The sequence below is a fragment of the Sceloporus undulatus genome, chromosome 6 (genome assembly GCF_019175285.1).
Source record: "Sceloporus undulatus isolate JIND9_A2432 ecotype Alabama chromosome 6, SceUnd_v1.1, whole genome shotgun sequence".
NCBI classification, from domain to species: domain Eukaryota; kingdom Metazoa; phylum Chordata; class Lepidosauria; order Squamata; family Phrynosomatidae; genus Sceloporus; species Sceloporus undulatus.
This window is the reverse complement of record NC_056527.1, coordinates 53,667,522-53,689,308: the sequence shown is the minus strand read 5'-3', so window position 1 is coordinate 53,689,308 and position 21,787 is coordinate 53,667,522. Positions and strand designations below refer to the sequence as shown.

The 21,787-nt window shown below is 39.7% G+C and overlaps 1 protein-coding gene across 1 annotated transcript in view; it reads right to left on the bottom strand.

Annotated features, from left to right (window-relative positions):
* Positions 1 to 21,787, bottom strand: part of LOC121933001 (collagen alpha-6(VI) chain-like) — a 99,909-nt gene that overhangs the window by 59,252 nt on the left and 18,870 nt on the right. Inside the window, exons 3-11 of the mRNA XM_042472177.1 lie at positions 20,919 to 21,004; positions 18,881 to 19,489; positions 15,985 to 16,572; positions 13,747 to 14,352; positions 11,889 to 12,512; positions 10,377 to 10,928; positions 8,094 to 8,626; positions 5,974 to 6,556; positions 3,049 to 3,624 (exon numbers count right to left, since the gene is read on the bottom strand). Of these exons, the coding sequence (XP_042328111.1) occupies positions 3,049 to 3,624; positions 5,974 to 6,556; positions 8,094 to 8,626; positions 10,377 to 10,928; positions 11,889 to 12,512; positions 13,747 to 14,352; positions 15,985 to 16,572; positions 18,881 to 19,489; positions 20,919 to 21,004 (4,757 nt within the window). The remainder of the gene's footprint in view (positions 1 to 3,048; positions 3,625 to 5,973; positions 6,557 to 8,093; positions 8,627 to 10,376; positions 10,929 to 11,888; positions 12,513 to 13,746; positions 14,353 to 15,984; positions 16,573 to 18,880; positions 19,490 to 20,918; positions 21,005 to 21,787) is intronic.

The following is a 21,787-nucleotide window of genomic DNA, read 5'->3' as shown; positions in this document are numbered from 1 at the left end:
GAGTTTGCAACCAAATTAATTAGCAGAAAGGCTGTTTTACATCATGAATACATACCAGGAGTGTAATTGCAGGGAGAGGAGCAAAAGTAGAGCTTAGCCCCCCCCCCCCCATGAAATTTTCCTTCAGTCCCCAAATTTCCAGCATTGCAGTGAGCGAGAAGCTGGAAATCACACACATCTAGAACTCCTACATTTGCTGTGTTTGCATTCCCTTAATAAGTCCGCCTACCCCCCCCCAACACACACACACACACACCCTCCACCACCACACTTTTGGATGTCTTGGAAGTTCAAGATTATATCTCTTAGCCACAGTCCTTCATCCTGTTATACTTCAGCTCTTCTACACAGTAGAAATTGATGCCTTGAACGAAACCATTAGCTATCAGACGAAAAAAGAATCCCTAAATAATATGAAGATAACGTATTACATCTTTTGCAGATTATCAACTAACAAGTGGTCTTTTTTTTTTCATTTTGAATATAGATCTAAATGCTTTCATCACGGAAATTTCAGATAAATTTAGTAAAGTTAGGACTGTTTCTGAATAATCATTAAAGGCCAATCTGAAAGGCAGTTAAAGCTGCAATCCTATGTACACTTTCAGCACAGAATTGTGCTATCAGTCACAGACAGAATGTAAGAAAAATTACTTTCTTGCTGTTCAAGTTAGTTGACAAAAATACTGATATGTCAGTTAGGAGAATTTCTAAATATATGTAATTTGTTTCTATGAAAAGAATGTATTTTCTTTAAAAGCTAGGTTGATTGAACAATCTGCTCCCATAATCTGCTTGATACTCCAGAGACCAGGGAAAAGCCACTAGGAGATGCTGTTGTATCATTTTCCTTTTAACAATTTTGTAGCTGTGTGCCTTCAAGTCGTTTCCAACGTATGGACCCTAAGGTGAACCTATCACAGAGTATTCTTGGCAGGATTTGTTCAGGGAAGGTTTGCCATTGCCTTTCCCTGGGGCTGAGAGCATGTGACTTGGCCAAGGTCACCCAGTGGGTTTCATTAGTCCTTGATCTATTTAGATCATACTGCTTCTGGTTGTGTTTTTTGGGAGGGCGAAGATACAGCTGGATTGCACAGGTGCTTGTAATAGACTGTATTTATCAAGATTGAAACAGCCCAGCTAACAGCAACCAGGATTATGGGAGGGAAAGATGCCTAATCTGAAAACTTTCCAGCTGTTTAAGCATGCCTTGCTGGATCTCTTGACAATTCCACATCTGTTTTACCAAGGCCTATGTAGCCTCCCATTTCCCCTCACTATTCTTGCTTCCCTAAATAAGTTGGCTTGATTAGGAGAGTCCTAAATCTCACAAGAATACTATGGAAGTCCAGCTTGTGGCTTACTATAACCAAAAATTTAAAGGTAATTTTTCCTTCTCATAATATGGATTTCACTCACAGTGTGATAAATTCCTAAGAGAGGTTTTTCATGTGCTACAGAAAAGGTGAAGCACATAATGTCACAAGTGATAGACAAAGGCAGGCTAAACAACTTTAAAAGATTAACATATTCATTCGAAACTGGTGTAGGCTGCTAGAAGGTTAAATACCTACACTCTGGGCCAAAATCTGTGGAAACCAGATAATTTCTTTTCTTTTCAGTGCCCAATACCAAAAGGTCAGTGTGGTATAGTTGTTTTGAGCAAAAGCTTATGACTTTGAAGACCAGGATTTGAATCCCTGCTCAGACATGAAAACCCATTGGGTGACCTTGGGCAAGTCACTCACTCTTGCCCTCAGAGGAATGCAAAAGCAAAAAAAAAACAACCCTACTTTTGTCATGCTCTAAATTTGTATAATTCATGGCTCATTTTGGTCAGATATTTTGGATTGGCATAACCTCAGGCCTTCCAACATTTTGCAAATAAATACCAGGGCATGTATGGCCAAATAACATCAGAGAGTGTCCAAGTTATTAATGAGGAAGAACACAAGCTAAGAAAAGCTGCAACAGATTTCTTTTGCCTCAGCCCATTGAGAAGGTCAAGATCTCTCTCCTCATTCCTTGCTGAGTTGTGTGTAAGGCGCAGTACAGACCGCCTGAAAGCAGTGGTCTGCAGGCGCCCATTTTAACTCCAGAGGGATGCCACAGCCGCTAGACTGCGCAACATCCCTCCTGAGTTAAAAGAACCCGGCTTTTCCAGGTTCTTTTCCCGGCACCTTGGTTATGTCACAAGTGCGCCAATGGTGCACTCATGATGTAACAGACGCACTGCAACATGTGGTCGCTATGCGTTCATTACGTAAAGATGGTGGCGCCCGTGTGGACAGGACGCCGCCATTCCTCTGCCACCTGCATGTAGAAGGGCTCGGGCCCGTGTGGTTGGTGTGCGATCCCAAGCCCTACTATCATCACCAGGACATCACATCCTGGCAATGTGTACTGGGCCTAAGTTGCTTCTGCACTTTCAACTCAGTTTGCAGCAAATGAAGTAAACCAGGGACAAAAGAGGAAGGTGGGAGGAAGAAGAGAAATTGAGACATTTTAAAAGATGCTGAAAAAGTGGAATGACAGAGAATTAACTAGGACAGCCCCTGCCAAATCAGGACAGTTGGAGAGTGCCTACTGGATTTATACCTCTGCCTCATCAATACACTAGCTCAAGTGATTTAATTAAAAGATTAAAGATTAGACAAGATTGTCTAGTCGTGTCAAACTGTAGGGGGGCAGTGCTCATCTCCCAGTCAAGGGAGCCAGTGCTGTCACAGACAACTCCATGGCCATGTGGACAGCATGACTACACAGAACATTATTACTTTCCCACCAAAGTGGTCTCTATTTATCTACTTGCACTTTTACATGCTTTCGAACTGCTAGATTGGCAGAAGCTGCGACTAGTGATGGGAGCTCACTCCATCATGCAGGGCTAGTCTTGAACTACCAACCTTGCAACTGTCAGTGTCTTACCTGCTGAGCCATTACATCCCGTCATTTAAACACCCTTATTATCAATTAACCTCTCATGGATAATACAGAGCATTCCTTTGAGAAATAAAGTACTTTAAAAAAAAAACACCAGATACTTACCTTGGCTGGGCAGATCCCCTGGGTCACAGATCTCTGTGACAATCTTCCTTTCGATAGTTTGCAGCCCTTCAAAGTTTTCCACCACATACACACGATGGGCATCTCCAGCAATTCGAAGGAGCTCAAAAGAGTTTGGAGTGGCTATTCCTATGGCAAAAACCTGGATCCCATCTTTCCTTAGATCAATGGCTGCCTCATCCACACTGTCACTGGACTTCCCATCAGTAATGACTATGAGGGACTGCAGAACTCCTGTGTTCTTCCGACCCCCGTTGGCAGGCTCAAAAAAGCTCCTGACAAATCTCAGGCCCTTACCAATGAAGGTGGTGGTTTTTAACTGGGCAATTTCATCAATCTTCCCCTTTATAGCAATATCATTGTAGAACTCATTGAGGTAAAATTGTTTCTGAGGATCTTTGCTGAACTGGGCCACTCCAATCCGGACTTTGTCCTGAGCGATGATGAAGCTGTCTACAATTTCCTTCATGAATGCCTTCATTGCAGAAAAGTTACGTGCAGATATGCTTCTTGAGCCATCTATCAGAAATACAAGGTCTGCTTCTTGAGTACCACAAGCTGCCAAGAGAAAAATGGAATTTGCTATGAGGACTGAATTCAAATATTATTTCCTTGAGATAGCAAGCATGAATTGGTCCTTCAAACATTCAGGTTAATATTCTAAACAAATATGCTAGGATCTATCCAGAGCTTGGAAATGTTATTTTGAGGACTATAATTCCCTGAATCCCCCAGACAGGATGCCTAGGAAGGCTGTGGAGATTCTGGGAACTGATGTTATGTTCAAAAATTATATATGGATTGGATTCGATTGGATTTCTATGCCTTTTTTCCCCCAGGGCTGAGATACAAGGCAGTTTCCAACATAATTTTAAAACATTTTAACCAATAGTCAACAAATCATACATGTTAAAATAAACATTAAATTACTTGTTTTATCAAAATACAAATATAATGATCTGGATATGATAATGTAGAAGCATTGAATCATAGAGTTGGAAGAGACCGCAAGGGCCATCAAGTCCAAACCCCTGCCATGCAGGAAATCTAAATCAAAGCATCCCCATTGACAGATGGCCATCCAGCCTCTGTTTGAAGACCTCTAAGGAAGAAGACTCCACTATACTCTGAGGGAGTTTGTTCCACTGTCGAACAGCCCTTACTGTCAAGAAGTTCCTCCTAATATTGAGGTGGAATCTCTTTTCCTTTAGCTCGCATCCATTACTCCAGGTCCTAGTCTCTGGAGCAGCAGAAAACAAGCTTGCTGCCTCCTCAATATGATATCCCTTCAAGCATTTAAACAGGTAGAAGAAGGGTATTGGGGAAAGTTTAAAAGGTCCACAGTGAAAACTTGTTATGTTAGACGTTGCTTGAATCCCAATAAATATATGGTGAGGAGCATAGAGGTTGGCTGAGACAAGTCACTGTTTTCTACCTGAAGGGACAACAAGATCAAAAAAATCTGCTGTCCAATAGTAGCTCCTGGCTTGCCATCACTCTCCTTTCATTCCCTTATGGCATAGCTTCAGTCAAAAATATTTTGCAGGAAAGGTTATTATCCCTTTGCAGCAAAAGTGATTATCCCTATACAGTATTTACTTATCTGTGAGTAAACATCATTGAACTTACAACTTACTTGTACAAGTTTGTGCTGCCTATCTCTCATGGATTTAATAAATCTTTTCTCAGTTATAACCTTGGCTCTGATATCTATCTGTTTACAAGGATGCTCCAACCAAAGACTCAAAGGGAAGGACTGGGCAACTTGGCAAATGTGGAGGCCAGTTTCTTCCCCGAGACTCTTTGGGGGGCTACACAGATTACCAACATTGCATCCCAAAATAGGAATGGGCTGGAATCCACTTCTTGTTTTTAAATATGGGGGAGACAGCCTCTGAGAGGTATTTACAAGATGAATTGTCATTATATTTGCTATGTATTTTTTTATTTACTGCTATTGTTCATCGCTATTTTATTTTATTGTTATTGTTTAACACATTGCCATGTTACATTTGTTTTTTAATTCATGTTTATTGTTATTGCCTTATATTATCCCGTCTGTTGTAAGCCACCCAGATTCCCACTGATTGGGCGGCATATAAATAAATCCTGTTGTTGTTTTTGTTGTTGTTATTCCAGGATAATCCCATGATTATCACATGAATAAAGATAAATTCTAGTGCTTCTTTTTATTCAAGGAAAATTGCTAGAATTGCTCTTTATCCATGCAATAATCATGGGATAATTACAACACCGCACAACATCATGTGACAGTCTTCACGCTATTGCACAACATTGCCAGGAGCATCTTGCGATTCGCTCGTCTTTTTGCCCATTTGATAAAGTTCTAAGTAAGAGCTTGCTCATGTAGTAAAGATGCTAATCTTCTGTTCTGAAAAACACAGCCAGGCATCACAGAGGAGAGACGGTTCTCCTGCACCAACTGTTGACCTTAGGCGGCTTGCTCAGCTTCAACACAGACATAGGAGATTACCATGTGGAGAAAAAGACCCGATACAAGATTCGGGATTGCAAACTCAAAACCGAATCTTATCACACATGCAGGTGGCCAGGCAAGTGCAACCTGGCTGCATCCCAGACCCCAGCTGTGCTTATCTAGCTTATTTTCCAAAACAGCAAGCTCTGGTATTTGAAAAGCCACTGGATAAGCACAGCTGGGGTCCAGGCTGCAGCTGGGTTGCACTTGCCCAGCCGCCGGCTTGTGTAATAAGATTCGGTTTGCAGTTTGCAATCCTGAATCTATATCGGGCATTTTTTCTCCATGCAATAATCTCCTTTGGTTCATGTGCATATTGCAGAAGAGGGTCTTGGATTAGTATGGTAACAAAAATATATATTAAGTGTGCCAATAAGCAAAGTATACACCTAACAAAAGGCACGCATTACCTGGCTTTGATTCATCACATATAACATGAGTGATGTTTTCATGTAAACTTTCCAGAGCATTGTAACTCGGGCTAAAAAACCACTTTCCATTATCACCCGCAATTTCTTCCAGTTCTGTTTGACTGGCACTATCTATCCCAATGGCAATGACCTCAATCCCTTCTTGCTGCACAGCCTGCACTGCTGCTGGAAGATTGGGTCTGTCGGTTGGAGTGGTCGGCTCATCAGTGATAAGCACAATCATCCGTGTGATGCCAAGAAATGATGTGCGGCCACTGTAAGCTGGGTCAAACCTTTCCCTTGCAAAATTCAAAGCTCTTGCTGTAAAAGTAAACCCCCTCGAGAGTGTCAGCTTTTGGATGGCTTCCCTGATTTGCAATTTTGTGGAATATCGATTCAGTGAGAATTCCTCTTGGGGGACAGTGCTGTAGACAACAACCCCAAATTGAACATGGTCTTTTCCCACTACTGAGTCATTCACAATGGACTCCATGAGCAACTGTATCCCCTTGAACTGCAGTTCTGTAATGTCTCGTGATCCATGCACAACAAATATGATGTCAGCAACTTCTGTGTGTTTGCACTCTGAAATTAAAAGAACACAGCAACAATGTATTAGAAAATTTTCTTCTCTCCTTCTTCCTTTGCCATGCATTTCCAAGCCAACTGCTAACAGGTAAGCGGTTGTTGTTTTTTTAAAGTTTTTAAAGTAGCAAACAAAGGAAGAGAGACTAGAAAAGAGAGTGATAAAAGTAGGACAGGACTCCTGTATTTTTAACAGAAGGGATGAGGAGGGAAATTTTGGCAATGCAGCTAGTCATGCAGGGTTAAAGAAACTAAATGGGCAAAAAAAACCCTCTCTTTTTCAATAGTGACCCTCCAGATGCTGGCAGACTGCAACTCCAGTAAACCCTCACTATGCTGGCTAGAGTTAATAGACATTAAAATCCAAATATCTGGAGGGACACAGTTGCCCACCCTTCTATTAAAGACAGAGGAGTTCTCTCCTACTCAGTATCTGGTCAAATATCTCCTTATTATCTACAGAGAAGCAATAGCTGAGGACACTTAATCCTTCTCTTCCATTAAACTGAAGTACTAAAGGCAGTTTAGAACAATAAAACCAAGAAAAGAACACTAAGCATATGGGCAGATGAAAGAAAATGATATTCAGAACAAGAAGTATTATTATTATTATTATTAAACTTTATTTCTATAGCGCTGTAATTATACACAGCGCTGTACAAAGTTGGTAAAAGTAAGGAGTAAACAAAAGCCTGCCCAAGGCGTACACTCTAAGATAATAACAATTAAATAGAGGAATAGATAAAATTACCATGTAGAAAGAAAAGACAAATTAAAAACATCAAATATAAAAGCAGATCACATCACATCGAACATTATCAGACAGCCAGATGACAATCACAAATTCCCTGAGTAAGTTTAACTATTACATATTGGTAGGTTAAATTCCTAGGACAAGGTGAAGATAAACTGTGTCTGCAGGGCTGGCCCTATCATTAGGCTATCATTAGGCAGACTGATGCTGGGAAGAGGCAGCAATGGCGGCTCCCCTGCTATTCCTTCCAAGCCCCTGGCCATTCCACTTTTTCAAATGATAGATTTGTATGTTATCCCTAAACATGTCTACTACCTTCAATAGTGTGGTGGATAGCCCCGTCCCATTGCCAATGGTGAAGTAAATTTTAACTGCTAGATTAAGTGGTTTACATGGAATAGAGGGCTAGCACCACCTTGCCTTTCCCTCCATCATCATAACATCTTGGGAAGGACCTGGTTGGCTGAGGAGATGGATAAGAGGGTTTCCTGCCCCATTCTATAGTCAGAAGCGAACTGGAGTAACACTTGCTTCACAACTGGCAATAGACATCATGGTTATGTGGCACAATGAACTCTAGTCTCCAGCACCTTGCTAGAGCTTTCCTAATGGCAGAATGGGCCCTATAAATGCCTACAAATGGAAGGAAGGAAGCAAGGAAGTAAGGATCATGGCAAGACAACAGGGAAAGCAGGAAGAAAGGAAGCCAAACTTCCTGAGGCAGAAAGTTCCATAGTTTAGGTGGTAATACTTACCTTCTTCAGGATTGCAAATTTCAAACAGTATTGGCTTTTCCAAAAAACATGAGGGCATCAACAAAATCCTCAGAAAACACTTTTTCCTGTGTCCCTGCAATCTCTAGAAGCTGGGAATTGTTTGCTTTCAGTATCCCAATGGCGTAGATGACGACTCCTTTATTCCTAAGAACTCTGGCAGAATTTTTTACTTCATCCTCAGATTCACCATCTGTGACCACTATCAGATACTGCTTTACTCCTGGACGTCCTCCTTTGGACATGTCAAAATAAGGAGAGGCAAAGTTTAGAGCTTTCCCCATCTTCCTTCCTTTTTTCATCTGCCTCATTGCAGAGATAGCTTTCCTCAGGTCAGCTTTGTTGTTGTATTTGTTCAGTGGGAACTCTTCTTTTGGATCTGAGCTGAACTGGAGCAGTCCAATCTGGACTTTCTCAGCCCCAATATCAGACCTGTTCACAATCAACTCAATGAATTGCTTAATCTGGTCAAATTCAACTTGGTCCATACTTTTGGAAGCATCAATTAGCAAAATAATGTCAGCTTTCAAGTTTTTGCAGGCTGAAAATAAAAAGAAAGAGATGAGAAAGTAAGAAAAAAGGGCAAATATACCAGATAAATATGCTAAATTATAAGTAGTATGACTGTAACTTCCTATGTGTTGTTAAACTACATCTCCAGACATGTCTCATTGTTTTCCACTATTGGCTAGGGCTGATGGGAAGTGGACTGCAATATCCAGAGGGCCAGAGATTGACAACCAAGGCAATAGAGTATGGATCACTATTGCTAGTGGTTCCATTCATTTTTATTAATATTGAAATATGAGCAATAATCCACTCTAAAGTGATTCTTTCCAAATAAACAATAGAAATTAATAGGATTTGCCCAGAAACTAGGGTAGTGTGCAGCTTTGCTTTTTTGATTTTTCGAACGAACAAGTTGGATGGCACCTTTTATATCATGGTAATTATTTCTAAAAGATTAAACTAGTATCCAAGAACTCTCATGCTTTCTATTAACAAGTCTCTGTCAAATAAAGATCACAATAGTTTTGGTTGCCTAGCAGAACAATTGATCATTGCACACTACCAGTAATGTCTAAACCAGGGGTAGGCAACCTTTTTGAGCTGGGGGCCGGGTTGCTGTCCCTCAGACAACTGGGGGGCCGAAGCCAAAAAATAAATACTTAAATAATTTTTTAAAAAATTAAATATATAAATAAACCAGGACAAATGTAGGACAAAATTTTCAAATGGAAGACACTTTTTAAAAACAAATGGAAGACACACAAAAAAATTTGCTGATTTAAAAAAAATGTTAATATAAATGCATGTTTCTGAGGCTTCTATAGACAATTGCCCCCCCAAAGGCCCCAGTGGCAATCGGCAGCAGGACCAGGCTGGGACAGTCCCAGGCCTTGCCGGGCCACATCCGGCCCACGGGCCGCAGGTTGCCTACCCCTAAACATCAGGTCCATTTCAAAACGGAAGGAGAAACTCCGGCCCACAGCACTTAATATGAACAGTCTTTAAGGGAAAAAAAGATACATATAATTATAATTCTGATGCAGTATGAAAATAATTTATTTTATTTGCAAGCAGCAATCTGGATGAGTGTTCCATCCCAGTCTCCCATGTCAACCTTTGGAAAGATGCAATGCCCTCAACTACAAGGACTTGTAATTTAATACTGTAATTAATAATATAAGGTGTTGCATATTATATTTTCCTGTTCCGAAGGACTTGTAGGTGCTTTATTATATACAGTCTGCCCATTCTTTACGCGGGTGATCTGTTCTGGACTCCCCTGCTTAAAGTGAATTCCACCTATGCTCGAGCCCCATTTAAACGAATGGGTTTTGTGCATGCGGCATCATGGCGGCACGCACACACCAGGGGTACATGCCCCATTGTTCCCTATGGGATGTGTCACCCCTTCTCCCAGTGTGGTTTTCAGTGTATGCTGAAAGTCGCATAAAGCGCACCCGCGTATGATGCAGGCGCACTTTATTATGGGATCTATTGTGTTGGTTTGTGGTCCTTAAAACTTTTAATTGAAAAGTGTTTTAAGGTTTTAAAGATTTTTAATTTTAAAAAATATTCCAGTTTTCCTAGTCTGTATTTCAAAATCATGCATACTTTTTGCGACAGAGATTGAGCCAATTTTTAGAAAACTACCAGTCTCCCTCATGATAATTTAACAATCTATTCATCCATATCACTCTTATTGGACATGGAGAAACATCAGCTCAGCCCAAATGACCAGTAGCACAATGAACCAATCCAAATGTTCACAGACATTCCCTTACCCTCAGGAGAGCAGATATCCCTCGCAATGTCATGTTTGATGAGCTTTAGAGAATCAAAATCATTCACAAAGAACATCCTGTCCTTGGTCCCAGCGATATCTTCCAGCTCCTTTTCAACTGCACCCTTGACACCAATGGCATAGATCACAATCCCTCCCTCTCGCAGCTGTTCTGCTGCTTTGGTGACTTGGTCTTGGGATTCTCCATCTGTAATGATGATGAGGAACTGGGGAACATGCTCCCGGGCTGCCTTTTTAAACAGACTCTGCATGTATGTTAAAGCATCACCTGTTCTGGTGCCACCACCTATCTGTATAATCACCTTGATGGCTTCTTTTAATTGTGCCACAGTGTTGTACTGGTTAATTTCAAACTCCGTTTGGGGATTGCTTCCATACTGAACCACCCCAAAACGAACTCTGTCAGTGCCAACCTGGAACATATTGATCAGCTCATTCATAAAGACTTTCATGTCATGGAAATCATCAGGGTAGATGCTGCCTGACCCATCAATCAGGAAATAAATGTCTGCCTCCTCAGTTTCTTCACATCCTACAAAAAATGAGAAGCAAGAAAGGGGAAATAAGAATGACCACCCATCTCATGTGACAATCAAGAAATGCTCAGTTCCAATAAACTGAAATCAAGTGTTGCAGAATGTTCCACAAAAATTTAATTGCCCAGAACAAAATCAAACAATGGGAAACACATATCGACAGTTATCTAGCAAGTGAAATGTAACATTGTGTATGTATCACGGCTTCAAGATATTGTTAGGTATGGGGAGCAAGATTAAATAAATAAAATAAAATAATACACTCAACTATTTCTCACACCAAACAAGGCAGCCTGGCAAATATGCAGGCGGGCCTATCCATTTGATCTGCTATAATTGATCCTAAAGAACACTCCCACTTCCGACTCAATAGTATGGGAAAAGATAACGATTGGATATTTTAATGATTGGTAGCAGTATTGCTGACTGTTTTATTGTTTGTATTTTTAGATGACATTGTATTTGCATTTTGTATTGTTGAAGTTTTTGATGTAATCCCGTCTCGATCCACAGAGAGAGGCAGGAAATATAAATAAAATGTTTATTATTATTATTATTATTATTATTATTATTATTATTATTATTATAATATCGGAGGCAGTTTTCTGGCCCTGAAAACTTTGGATGCCAAATGGACTGCCAATAATGCCAAATACTAAACAGAAAGGGATATAAAGCTACTTACGGGTTTGAAAAATGTGTATATTTTGATGTTAAACTGTGCAGGAGGAACTTTAAACAATTAAAAAGGTGAACTATTGTTCCTAAAGCAGGGGTGGCAAAGAGCAGCCCACAGATCTTATGCAGCCCCTGGGCCTCACTTTTGTGAGACTGAGAGCATATGATTTGCCCAAGGTCACTGTGGGTTTCATGGGCAAGCAGGCAATCAAACCCTGGTCTCAAGAGTCAAAGTCCTGGACAGGATCTGGGGACCGATCATCACACTGTTTCCTTACCATCCTTCACAATTCGGGAACGCACTGGAACTGCAAATGTTTGAGAAATAATCTCGTTACAAAGCCGTTTCTTTATAATCCATTCAAGGTTTGATAGCTGCAAAAAAGATTCCAGGTTAGTGACATGTTTTCTCGGAGGATGAGATGCAATTTTGTACAGCTGGCCACTTGTTGAGGCATTTTGGATGCCCACAGCATACACAGTGACACCTCTGCGTCGGAGCTTGGAAGCAGGTCCCGTGAAATTATCTAGTGACTGGCCATCAGTGATCACCACAACCAGCTGCTGCACTCCTTGGTCTTTTCTGCTCCCCATTTTCTTGATGAAAACTTTTTCCCGTAGGAAGTCTATGGCTGCACCAGTGTAGGTTTGTCCACCGCGGTATGGCAGCTTGGTCAGATAGTTCAGAACCTCTGACTTCTCTTCAAATGTATCCAGGCTAAACTCCAATCTTGGTTTATCACTGTAAAGAACCAAGGCAACCCGTACATTATCTGGGCCAATATCCAGGGCACTGATAATCTTGAGCAGAAAAGTCCTAATCAGATGAAAATTCGTGTGGCCAATTCTACTAGATTCATCCACAAGAAATACAATGTCTGCCACAGAAGCACTGGAGCAAACTGTGAATGAGAAAGAAAGTTAAAGTTAAAAATATTACAGTATGTTATGTACATGCAAGAAATATCAAATGCTTAACTGTGAGGACATATTACACTCAAAGGAACTTATTCTCATTCAAGTGGTGTTTAGGACAGTGGCTTAAATCCTTAAATACTCAAGGAGGGCCAGCTATTCCACAACAGTAGCAAAAGATTGAAAACGGAGGAGACAAAAGAGTAACTTTCTCTAGTGCTGAAGGCAGGATGAGGAATAATGGAATCTCCAGATGCTATTGTATCTCAGCTTCTATCAACTCTCACTGCTGACAATGCAGCCAGGACTGATGGGAACTGCAGCCCAATATCTTAATGGATACATACCCCACCCAGCTTGGTCTGTGAGCAGTGGGGCTTTGGGAGATTGGTGAAAAAGTAGAGAATAATTTCTGTTGAGGACAAGTTATACAAATTCCCTACAATGAAAAATGTGAAAATTTAGTTAGCCTGAAAAGCTAGAGTCCTGTAGTGGACATTTGTTGTTTGGCAACTCAGTCTCTTCGTCTGGATCATTCTCAAAATATTTCCATGGGTCTATTAACACTTAGCTGAGCATCTTCTGCTCAAAGGTACTGTTGGAACGGCACACCTATTGTTTTAAACATCCAAGAATGAATATGGTGAGGAAATAATACTGATCACAGCCCCCCTGAAGTGTGTTCACCTTGTGTTTGTCAGTACAGATCGCCTTATCTGAAAATTAAGGAAAAAAACATGATGGACAAGAAGCAAATACAATTGCGGCATGTAAATAAAATGTGAATTGCTTCTAAGCTATACTCCAAGACACTAAAGAGAAATTCAAATGTGCACAGTTTTAGCATTATACTCAGAATAGCCATATAACCAGCTTGAATCAACACATGGAATTTAGCCTGTGCATAATGTGCAGATTCTCCCTACAATGTAGGCCATATAATCAGTGTAACTACAGCCAGACCACAATGCCTTGGTCTTTGTAAAACTTTGCTTTATTGTATCCCAGTTTTACTATAACTCTTTTAAGAATCAATGGCATTATATTTCCAGGGACTAAATAAATTAGGGGAAATTCTCACTGTTGCAGGGAGGGGTGCTCAGTGAAATCATGGAGAACCATGGCACTGCCACAACAGCAACAAATTTGCAGGAGAATGAATTCATTATTCTCCTCCCTATAATGTACAGTAATGGCTTCTCTTTTATGACATAACTGTACCTGCAGGCACTTCTGCATCTACCGCAACATCGTACTGCTGCTGAACTGGTACTTCAAAAATATCAAGTATGTTCTTGTGAAGCTGATTGAGGTTCTGTGTATCATTGACCTGGTAAACCAAGAATGAAGTAGACATTGTTTCCATTTCTTCCAGGTCAGAATTTAAGATGCCAACTGTTACAACTTTTACTCCTCTTTCTTTCAGCACTTTGGCAGCTTCCTTGACATCATCCTCAGATTTAGCTGAAATGACCACCACTGAAAACTGTGGTGTTCCTTGCTTTAATCGACTTCCAGCTTCTTCAATAAAATAGGTTTCTTGCAGAAACTTCAGGGCATCCCCAGTTTGCAGAGGGCCTCCCCTGAATGTGATATTGCTCCGGATGTGGTTAAGAACATCTTCTTTAGTCTCATACGTGTTCAGCAAAAATTCTACTTGCCCTTTCTCACTGTATTGAGCAAAGCCAATCTGGTATTTGTCTCTGCCAACATCTAGTTTTTCCACAATCTGGGCAATAAATTTTTTTACTTCTTCAGAATTTGAGGATCCCATTGTTTCAGAAGAATCCATAAGGAAAACGATGTCAGCATAGTGCTTTGTAAAAGCTAGATGAAAAGATAAGGATTTTTTTAAAAAAAATGTTAATATGGAATAGAAGCCATTTTTATGATTACAATTTGAAGTTATTTTATCAGTTACTACAACCATTATGATTGTATGCTTATCTGCTGGGGATGCTTTGATTTGGATTTCCTGCATGGCAGGGGGTTGGACTGGATGGCCTGTGCGGTCTCTTCCAACTCTATGATTCTATGATTCTATGATCTTACGGTTAAATTATTACTATAAAATATAGTACAATGTGCCTTTGTACACATTATGTTATTGCCAGTGTGCAAAACCCAGATTACTTGTATGTTCACTTTACATTTCAGAAAATGTGACTGTAAGCTCTACGTCTATGAAGAGAACAACTCTTTAGCTAGAATAAATAATACCTAAGAATAGTTTTAATAATTTTCTTCCCCCTGCAATAAAGACTTCAAAGGTCATAGTTTTCAAAATCTATTCACAATTCAGGACTGCTCTGTGCAAAATGCGCATATGGTTGTTTTGAACAGAAAACAGCATTTTCTGTACAGTTTCCTGTACAGAAAAAGCTGTTTTCGGTGAAAATCAGCCACGTGTGAATTTTGCATGGGATGTCCCCAACTGCAGCACTTTCTGTGCAAGAAGCAGCTTTTTCTGTGCAGTAAACAAATATTCCACAATATTCCTCTTTCTGCCCAGAAAAAGCTGTTTTCTTCATGGAAAATGCAGTTTTTCATTGCAAATGTGTGAATTTCGTGTATAAATCCTGAATTGAGAAGATTTTCATCAGGCAAAGAATCTTCTTGTCAGGGTTTTGCAACATCTAAACATCATGTTTTTTCAATCATTTATTTAAAAAAATATTTCTGAATATTCTTTCCATCTCTATTCTAGAATGCATATTTATGAAACTGTCTAAACAAAACTTGTCATGTAGATTTAAACTGACATCTCTAATATTTAAAGCAAGTTTGAGACTAGCTGGAAAACTCTGGCTTTTTTCATTAAATTGCTGGGTTTCATCCAGTTTGGATGGAACTTTGTAGGTTCAACTACTCAAACTTTTCTTAAATTCAAAGTGTAAGTGAAATTAACATGAAACCAAGTAATGCCAAATAAATTTCTTAGGCCTGTTACAGACTGCCAAAATAAAGCTGCTTCGGGTCTCTTTAGAGGTATGCTATTTAAATGATGCATGCATCCTAAGAATCCAAAAGCTGCACCAAAAGCTGCACTCCGGTGCTTAGGAATGGAGTGTGGCTTTGATGCGACCTCCGGACTCTTAGGACCCATGCATCATTTAAATAGCATACCTCCAAAGAGACCCGAAGCAGCTTTATTTTGGCAGTCTGTAACAGGCCTTAGTATTAAATAAAATGAAGTTGTAGCCCTCATTTCAGTGTTTCTTGTCCAAAACATTCAGGTTTCCAAATATCTTATAACTGTGTCTCTGAAATTGTTTCCAAGTATTATTTCCAAGATCTCTTCAGTCTTCTACATTATGTGTAATGTCACGGGACTCACTGTAGTTAATGCAATGTGACTCAAAAAGTTTGGAAATCACACTCTTGATCATAGTGAACACCGAAAAATCAATGAAGCTCTTCCTGACATTTTACATCATCACAAAATACAAGTTCACTCACCTTTAATCTGGCTCTCTACTGCAAAACACACCATTTGGAGAAGACTGTTAGTGATGTCTTCGAGGATATCAAAACTATCAATACTAAACAGAAACTTATTAAAAGGCCTGCTAGCAATTTCCTTAAGTTCAGCAGTGTCTAGGACATTAATTCCTACCACATAAACTGAGATTCCTCTTGCCCTCAGTTTGCTTGCTGGAATCTTGACATCATCATTAGATTCTCCATCTGTGAGTAGAATGACTACTTGTGGGACGTTTTCTTGTGCTCTGCTCCCAGCAGTTTCAGTGAAATATTCTTCCATGATAGAATTCAAGGCAGCCCCAGTGTAAGTGCTTCCACTTCGGAAAGGCAAATTCTGTATTTGCTCCAGAATGTCATTTTTCAGTGAATATTGGTTTAATAGAAACTCTACAAAGGTCTCATCATTATATTGGGCCAGCCCAATTCTAATCTGGTCCTGGCTGACATGAAGGTTAGAAACCAGAGTGTACAAGAAGTTTTTCACTTTCTGAAAATTCTCCAAACCAATGCTGGCTGAACTGTCCACCAAAAATACAATGTCGGCAAGAATGGCTTTTCGGCATGCTAAATGACAAAGAGATTTTTTTTTAAAAGGAAAAGAAAGATTTGGTTAGTCTTTTAGTATTATGTGATTTCTAGTTTCTCCAAGCTCAAGCTTATTCTAATCCTTAAACTCCTTAAACATTTCTCCCACAGATAAATTTAGTTATGATGGCAGAAGAGGTTGTTACCTATGTTTAGACCAAACCCAGCACCAGGAACCTAGTTCTGAATTATAGTATGGGAAAGCTACTTTGTGGGGCCTAATTCCAATTGTTAGGGATGGGGAAAAGATCCATAAATATTTTAAAATAGTCAAAACTTCAAGTATAAAGAAACTCTCATGAGGTGCATTCTGGAAAAGTGGGAGTCTTTGCAGATCAGGAATGGGCAAAAAAAGTGCATGCTTTTGAGAAGAAAATGCTGCTTTCTGTGCAGGAAATGTATTTTTCTGCACAAAAAAAGATGCAGTTTTTTCACATAAAAAGTCTTGAACTGTGAATAATTTTTGTAAACTGCCAAGTTTTCTATTATGACTTCCTTACAGTAAGGAGAAAAAGAGTAAAATTATTCATCCTTGCCTGCAGGAATGAAATTTATGATGGTTTACATCCCTATTGTTTGTTTCAACTAAAATACAGCCATGTAGTCTTCAGATGTAGCCACTTATCAGAAATAAAGCAGTTTGACACCACTTTAACTGTCATGACTCAATTCTGTGGAATCCCAGGATTAATAGTTTGGTGAGGTTTTCAACTGGAACTGTCAGGCCAAACTACAAATCCCAGGATTCCACAGGATGGTGTTATGGCAGTTAAAGTGGTGTCAAACTGCTTTATTGCTGCCATGTGGATACACCCTGAGTCAAAAGAACTTAACATAAGTATTGACTCGCTGATTCAATGGATCGACCCTAGTTTAGACTAACAATTAGAACTGGTTCTTGCGCTACAATTCCCAGAAACCCTCAACCAACATGACATGCTGACTACAAAATTCTAGGAACTGTAGTCCAACAGTAATTTTTCCAAGGTTTGAGGTAAATTATATTAACCATTCTAAACACACAGTAGAGTACAAGATTTGGCTGAAAGAGAAGACTGAACACTAAGCCAAAGACATATTGTGGCATGCAAGGTTAGACATTTCCACTGCTTTTTGCATTCTCAGACAGGCAACAAAAACAAAACATTTATCAAGCTGTCATACGCAACTGGTAAACTGAGTGGTTCTTCAGCCTGATGGATCACAACTTGTGCAGCTGGCAGGCCTGATACAGATCTTGAAGAGTTTATTAAAACTCACATTAAAATACATATTCCATGAGCCTATTCCAATACAACCTCTCCACATCCCTGGCTTGATGGAAATAATTTTGAAATGCCACTGGTGGGAAGTCTGGGAAGAGTGATGGTTGTTTAAAGGAAGATATGTGAACAGGGGCAGCAAGCATCAATGTAGTACACTGCTTATGAATATTTCTGAATATCTGCACAGAGATTGCTTTCAAATAAATAGATCCACAAATATTTCCCTGTCAGACTAAGTCAAAAATCCATCTCCAGAAAGAAAAGCCTTGTGGTAAAATTAACAGTCTTTCCAAACATGAAAAAGGTAACACATTGGGCCCTTGGTTTCCACTGGGGGGGTGGTTCCACTGGGACTTGGATCCAGGACACACACACACACACATGGGTACCAAAATCTAATTAAAAGCTCAAATCTCATTAAATGCAATGGCATAGTAAAATGGTGTCCCTTATAGAAAATGACAAAATCAAGGTTTGCTTTTTGGAATTTCTATATATTTTTTAAATATTTTCAAATCATGGATGGTTAAATCCATGAATACAGAGAGCTGACTGTAATAAAATAAGACCCTTTTCTCATATAATGTTTGGGTTTTGTTTTTGTATTTGCTCATTTCCAAATGAGCTTTCCCAAAAAGAATTCAAAGAAATGTTGGTTTTTCTTCTCACACACATCATTCTTGCCCTCAACTTAGTTATGAGGTGGCTAAGAGGTGTGCATCAACGTCCTGTCTTCCATTATGTCTATAGTGGCCTACAGACCTCTGGCTTTCCATGTTTTTGTAAAAGCCCAGGAAAAGACAACATCTCATGGGCTTTTTCCTGGTCAAGTCAACTAGGGAGGCCTCAGAGTGAGGGGGAAATGGGGAGCAAAAACAGGAAGACCCACCCCAAACCAGCTACCTTGCAACAATAAGATCTCAAAATCATCACCCAAATGAACTGTGCTTGAGAATGAAAGGGGATTACAAGAAGTAGGCGAACTTGACTGTACACACACAAGAACACACTTGTAGATTTACCTGGAGAAACCTGGGTGATCTGTCGAGACGCTTCCTCTACAGTTGTACATATCACCTGAAGTATATTTTGGGAGATACCTTGTAGGCCAGCAAACTCTTCCACACTGTAAACATGCATTTCATCTGGATCACTAGCAATTTCTTGAAGCTCAGAAAAAACAGCATCTTTGATGCCTACAGCATAAAGCATGATTCCTGCACTCTTGACCTCCTCTGATGGTTCATGAATACTATCTTGAGCTTGCCCATCTGTTATCACAACAGCAATTTGAGGGACGCCTTCATGGTGTCGACTTCCAGCTTTTTCCCTGAACTGGTTGTCCAGCATGAACTTCAAACTCTTGCCAGTTTTGGTGCCTCCTCCTTTGTAGTGCAGATTCTGTATCTTTTCTAAGATGTCCTCTTTGTGCCAGAATGTGTTCAAGAAGAACTCATTGTGGGGCACATCACTGTACTGTATTAGCCCAATCCGGATTTTATCTTCTCCAACATCAAAACTGTCAACTAGGGTGTACAGGAAATCTTGTATAATTTTGAAGTTTTTCGTTCCTATGCTCCAGGATCCATCCACCAGGAACACAATGTCTGCAATGGAAGCTTCTCTACAAACTGAAGAAACACAATACAACATTCTTCTATGTTTCCAAAGCATTAATTGGGTTCAGGACACAAGAAAGAGATAATTTTTTCAGTTAAAACATAACATATGAAACTTGCTTTTAGTAATTGCGATATTATCTCAGTGACCACTGACTCAGTGTCTTTTGCAAAGATTTAATTACTTGCATGAAATATAAGTTTATAAAGGTCTGATGGCAGAGATAATTAAATTGATAACCACAATGATCAGGGAAAGTATACTTCTGAATACTAAGAACTGGGGATAGTAAACATAAAAAACTGTTACCATCACTCCTGTGTATGGTCTTCTGAGAAAAAATAATTTTTTGAAACTCCAAATTCTGGAATCCATCAGCCTGAATGGCAATTGGCCACACTAGGGAACTGTAATCCAATAAAAGTATTTTTTTTCCCCCTGAGCTGTAGTCTAATTGGGAAGATAAGACTAGTAACATACAAATCGGTTGCGGGACCAGATAAATTCCAGCAGAATGCTTATGTTCATTATTTAATTATAATTGGTAGAAATTTGAATGGCAAAGTCCACTCAAAGTTCGAAGTTAGTCATCATTTTTTTCTCTCAGCAGTAGTCTCACCAACTTCTAAATATTTAACCAGCACTTGCATAGTTTTGTTGAGTCCTGTATTTGCTTCTCCATTATTGTTAAAAAGCAGAAAAATATTATCTAAGGTGTAGTGCATAATTTTAAGTCTCCAGATCATTAGACTAAAACTTCCATCCTTCCTTGTGAATGTTGGCAGGGTATGAGGAGAGGTAAAATTTAACCACTTTTGATCCCCCAAGTGGAAATCCACTAATCTATAGAAAATTTGTTTTAATTTGTATTACAAAGCTACAAGATTTATGAGCAGTAAAAAAGCAGACAGCCTCTATTAAAATATAGGGCTTCTGTCATTTTTTAAAATATATTTTTGGCAAAACTCCCATGTTTTTAACAGCCTTCTAGGAGCAGATTCAATAGCTGAGGATTGTTCTGGCATGGAATACAGGGGCATAAGACAAATGTAAAGATACCTGGCCTATTTGAGGAGGAAAGAAGTAGTATTCTGATCTAAAAGAAGAATCAATATTCCATTTACAGGAGAGGGTCGGATGCATTCATTTCTAGTAACAGCTGGTGGTTTCCATGTCAAGCTACTCTTGTGGAAATAGAATTGAGTATCGTATACGTGTTTATGTGTCTTCAGTTCACCTGCTCATTTATGGGGACCCCATGAAATTCATTTTGTATAGGTCCTTTAAGTTTTAAATTAAAATCCAGAGCGGATTTACTACCATGTACTGGCACAGAGACTACCAGCTGTCACTGCTCAGCCATTACTATTTCCAATCAAAGATAACAGGAATCTTGTAATTGGTTGCACTGGGTTACAAAACATATGGATATTACATTACCAGTAGTGTGAACACTGCTGGAGGACAAAGTGGCCAAGCACAGAAGAATGAAAAGCTGGTTCCAATTATCCATCCTGGGAGCATTCCTGGGGAGATAAAGAATACCCATTATTTATACACACAAAAAGTGATGCCTTTATTATTTTGTACTGTAGATTGTACTCTGAATGACTTATCAAGTGTTTCCTCAACATTGCATTGTTTTCTGCCACATCTCCCATCTGCCAAAGGAAAAATGACACTCTTCTTGTACAGAGAGGCTCATATTTCTCTCTTGGAAGGTGGGGTGGGAGGGTAAGGGGGACACTGTTTTTTAAAAGATGGTTTGTTCTGGAATAGGGAGGTGGAGGGAGGGAAGAGGAGGACACTGACACCACGTGACTGCCCAATACTGGAATTGTTACCCAAGGAATTTATTGCACTTGAGTACAAGTGATATAGCAGCATGTTTGGGAGCTTATTGACAAGTGTTCCCATCCAAGAAAAGGGATGCTCTAACAGCAAAGCAGCAACCGAACGGCCACAATGTTGTGCAATAAGTATTGCCAAAGTGCTATTCTTTGGCCTGTTACAGACAGGCCAAAATAAAGCTGCTTTGAGTCACTTTGGAGGAATGGTATTTCAATGATGCATGCGTCCTAAGAGTCCAAAAGCCGCACCAAAACTGCACTCCAGTCCTTTGAAGACTTATGAGACTGTATGCTAAGACAGAAAAAGGAAGGCAAATGAATGGCTCTAAAACATGGCTAGATGGCTGAAAGCTCAAACTAGATGACTAGATGGATGGAAGCATAGGTGCTTTAACTATGGTTATTCCATTACATGGTTTAGCATACTCTCTGAGCTAAGCCACTGTAAGCAGCTAGCAG